The sequence below is a fragment of the Nestor notabilis genome, unplaced genomic scaffold (genome assembly GCF_000696875.1).
Source record: "Nestor notabilis isolate BGI_N333 unplaced genomic scaffold, ASM69687v1 scaffold15369, whole genome shotgun sequence".
Taxonomy (NCBI): Eukaryota; Metazoa; Chordata; class Aves; order Psittaciformes; family Psittacidae; genus Nestor; species Nestor notabilis.
The window spans coordinates 62,646-67,071 of NW_009943385.1; the positions used below are offsets into that span (position 1 = coordinate 62,646).

The 4,426-nt window shown below is 47.1% G+C and overlaps 1 protein-coding gene across 1 annotated transcript; it reads right to left on the reverse strand.

The window, feature by feature from the left end:
* Nucleotides 1–580: 580 nt before the first annotated feature.
* On the reverse strand, nucleotides 581–1,918 carry INHBB (inhibin, beta B; the record flags this gene model as incomplete). The annotated part of the gene is made up of 1 exon (XM_010021903.1): nucleotides 581–1,918. A coding segment is annotated over one exon (776 nt), but the record flags the coding sequence as incomplete, so codon positions are not given.
* Between the last annotated feature and the right edge of the window lie 2,508 nt (nucleotides 1,919–4,426).

The window sequence follows — 4,426 nt, forward strand, 5'->3', positions numbered from 1 at the left end:
GTCCTCGCCTGTTACTATACGCACTGCATTTTTCAGAACGTCTCCACTGTGTTACTGTCACTCCTCTTTAGGGTTCATTGGTTTAGCCGCGGTGGCAGTTGCTTGTTTGCTTGCGCCCCACATGACATGTCCTTGCCGAGTCCCCTGTGGAAGAACACAGATTGCAACTTCGACTTTTTGTTCTTCGAGCAGCGAGATATGTCAATGGCCAATACAGTCCAGATACGGTATCCAATCTCCTCTTCCAGGACACGGAGGGTGTAGCCATCCACGGGTTGCTGGTGGGCAGTTAAAGCATCAGATCACACCAGCCCAGCTTGTGACTATGCAAGGGTCAGATGTTAGAAATACGGCAGTTGCTTATGCATCTGTCCCCTTCTCTCTCTCTCTCTCTCTTTCTCTCTGATGGTACCACGCGATTCCTTACTGGAAGTGCTGTAGGAAGATGCGGGTATCTGTGATGTTTACATTTAGGCATATTTAAATTAAGAGGAAGTGATCACCTCCCAAGGCAGGTGTCCTGCAGCTTCCCATTAGACCTCAGAGGTGACAGTCGACTTTTTTTTCTTTTTCTCAATTTTCTAAGTTTGGTCATTTTGACACCTGCAAGAATATGTCATGTTCTCGCAGTCTGTGCTTTTGCCTGAGCAAAGGGAGCTCATTGCGGTCTGGCTTCACCGGCAGGCGGGGAAACAGCTGCTCAGCCGTTCACTCGTACTGGCAGGCATTTAGGTCCGTCGTCACTGGTCACTGACTTTCTGTGCTCATGTCCCTTTTCCGAGCTGCCTTGTGTCTGTGTGTCTGTGTGTCTGTGTGTGTGTGTGTGTGTGTATGAGCGCGTGTTTGTGTGCGTGCCCATGTTTTGTGTGTGTGTGTCTTTAAGATATTTCATAGCATTAACTTATAAGTGGTAGAATATATAAGTGTCCAAGATCCACAAACTGCCACTGTCCTGACACCAAAGTGAAATGATTTTTTTTCTTTTTTTTCTTTCTTTTTTTTTGTCAAACTTTTCCACAGTGACTTTCCAACACTGATGCCTGGATACACAGTGAAACTTCCTCCAACACCATCTTGTATGGGAATGTTTCTTTCTCTCTTTCGCCCTCTCTCTCTCTCCCCCCCCAAAAACACACCTTAAATCAAGCACAACCACATTCTTCCACAATCATATTGGGAACGTCCCTTTTCACAATGTTGTATTCATCATCAAAGTACAGCATTGACATTGTGCTAAGTTTGGTTGGAATGCAACAGGAGTTCACGGTGCCCGGGTTCAGCCCCCGCATTCGGTACTGATTCACAACGGCGGTGTGAAAGGAGGAAGCCGACCCCGGGACGCCAGCCAAGTAGGCCGGGCAGCTCCCTTCACAGTAATTCCCATAGTAACCTGATGGTGCTATGATCCAGTCATTCCACCCAATGAGTCTAAAGTCAATGTAAAACTGTTGCCTGCAACATAGATTGGTCCTGCCATCGCACTCCAGGCCTCTTTTCCGGATCCTGTGTTTGTTATCAGCGAGGCGGGCTTGCACCACTAAAAAAGGCCGGTGGGATTCCTCCCCGGGGTCCACATAAATTGGCAGCACTGAATACTCTTCACAGCCCTCACATTGAACATCCAAGTTCAGTCTCCTTTCTCCTCTCTCAAACAGAGCCTGGATCGCCTCTGTCATGGGAAAAGTGTGCCAACCACTTCTTTTGAGATCAACTTTCTTTTCAACCACATTCCACTTGTTGCTAGTGTCCGGGTCTTGGAAATAGACTTTGACTCTTACTTTTCGCCTGCTGCCTTTCTCTAAGACATATGGAAGCAGCTTCAAGTAAAGCCACAGGCTGGCTTGAACGACAAACAAGTTCTGGTTCCCTTCATTCGAGATGAAGAAATAGAGGCGGACTCTAGATGAAGCCAGATCGTCTGCAAGATAAGGAGAGATCAGCAAGATTAAGTCAAAAAGGAAACATCAGCTTGTGTGCCATTCTGGGTTTGGGAACAACACTAGAGCACAGCAGATCAAGGGACCTGCGACAACGGGCTGCGCTGGCCAGAAGGCACGCACTGAATCAGATATTCCCAATTTGCAATCAAAACTAACTAAAAGGGGGACTTCCCACAGCAATGCTCAGCATCGGGCTTTTAGTCGGATGTGTCAGATCCACACACACCAGTGAGAGCTCTCCAGAATATGGGGTTTTTTCCAGCCAGCCAGCCAGCTTTAAGGACACCTTGAAAAGACGGACACTAGGACTCTGCTATCTTGTCGATTTAAGAACAGTTTTGACTTTCAGCTACCTGCCAATTCTCCCGGGAAGAGCCCTTTCAATAACCACTGACACGCGAATGCCAAACTGGGGATTTTGTTTCAATTTTCACATATTCTCATAGAGGTTTAACAGCAAGGATTCAGGAGACAGAGGGAAAATACTTCAGTAACGTGCCTGCTTGTCCAACAGATCAAGCTAACCCCCACTCAGCCTGGTAGAATATCTGCTATTATTAATCATTTTGATCTCTGCCTTTTCCCCCTGAAACGATAAACTCCCATACAAGGCAAGGCAACGAAGCGGCTGCTCTCGCTGTAACGCCGTCACTGCCTGTTCTCAATACGCTTTTCAGTAACGCCAGAATTAAAGGAGCGAAATTGTCACGGAAAACCAAATGTCACCAAATGTCTGACATAACCCCTTATTTGTAAACAGAAGAGCCTGCTGCCTGAAACATTTCAGAAATACCAGTGGCCCTCCTGCAATTTTGTACTATAAGTCCTAACTAAATTTGGCGTAGGTGATAAATGTGCAAGCTGGCCTTTATGGCGGAGACTGTAATTCTGGTCCTTGAATCAAAGCCTCCCAATCGTTATTTAAAATTATTGCTGGAAAGGCATTTTCTCATTGCCTCTATCTGTTTCGCTTCTTTCTGTACGGAGACAAATGTAGATTTTTCTTCCCTTTCTCTTCCTAAGAATCTTTATTATTTTTGTCAATCTCTGAATGGGATTTTTTGCAGAGTCGGTGTCTTCATTTGTTATCCTAGACGCCTTTCAAATGTGCCTCCAGGGCCCATTCATAATACCTTGTAATATTTCAGTGACAAAAAATTTTCACTGTATTTGTCTACATTTTACACAAAGTCGATTTTGGAAGTGTTACAGAAGCCAGTGATTGATTGAATACTAAATGGAAGTACAAGCCCGCCCCAGATCTGCCAACAACAGCCTATTAAAAAATAATAAACTCCAAAATGTACACTGAGAAAGCCTTCCACATGTTAGTAAATACACAACTTCTTTATAAACTGTGGTGACAGCAACAGAAAAAGAACAGTACAGCATTGCTGCACTGATCCACATCATTTGTGTTGTGTGAGATTATGTGTACCCATAAATTTTGTATGTGAATATAACAAGCACATGTATAATGCAACAGATCCCATAGATACTGTAAATGTATATGCCTTTGGTAAGTGGGAGGGTAGATAAAGAAGATGAGTGGGCAGTATACAGGATAGAAGGAGATTTATTTTGTGGACAAATGATATAGAGATGCCACAGAAAGATAGAGAGAGAGAAAAATGAACTGAGCGACAGAGAGATGAAGGAGAAGAGAGATGGGCAGATAGACAGGAGACAGCTAATTTGCAGAGTGATGTTGTTAGAGCCAGATGTGCAAAGTTCACAGGCACAGTGGTTGCCTGGATAAACTGCTGGAAAGCTGTGCTGGAGGGATTCAGTAACACATAACTGCAATGGCTGGACAGGAATGAGATGGCTGGTACCGTGGAGATGGATGGCACAGTTAGTAAACAGACTGACCGACAGAGAGGGGACACACTTGGTAGGAGGCTGCAGGCAGTGGACAGACAAGGCCAACACTACAGATGAAAGCTAAATACATGGGAAACAAATGGAAAGGGAGAACGGGCGAATACAAGCCTCAACAAACGAATGTGCAGGGCAGACAGTTGAGGCAAGGGATGCAAGAGATGCAAGGGATGCAAGAGATTCAAGAGATGCAAGAGGTGCAAGAGATGGAGTGGGACAGGCAGAGGATGATCAGGGGGATGCACGAGGATGGTGGCAAGCCACGGTGCAGCTAGAAGGACCAGAGGGAAGCTGGGGGCACAGAGGGATTGCAGCGAGTTGCGAAGGCATGAAGGGATGCAGCGAGGGGAGTTGCAAGGCACAACCCGGGGAGAATCCCGGACACCGAGGCACAGGCAAGGAGGGCAAGAAGGAGCGGGCAGGGCCAGGGCGAGATGTGCGGGGCAGAGGGGTGAGCGGAGGAGGCAAAGGGTATGCGGGAGAGCCTAGCAGCCAGGTGCCTGCAGCAGCCAGGAGGGCAGGCAGGGCACAAGGGGGACAGGCAGCGGGGCCAGGCAAGGGCGGTCAGGGGCGCTGCCACGGGTCAGGCAGGAGGACAGGGAAGG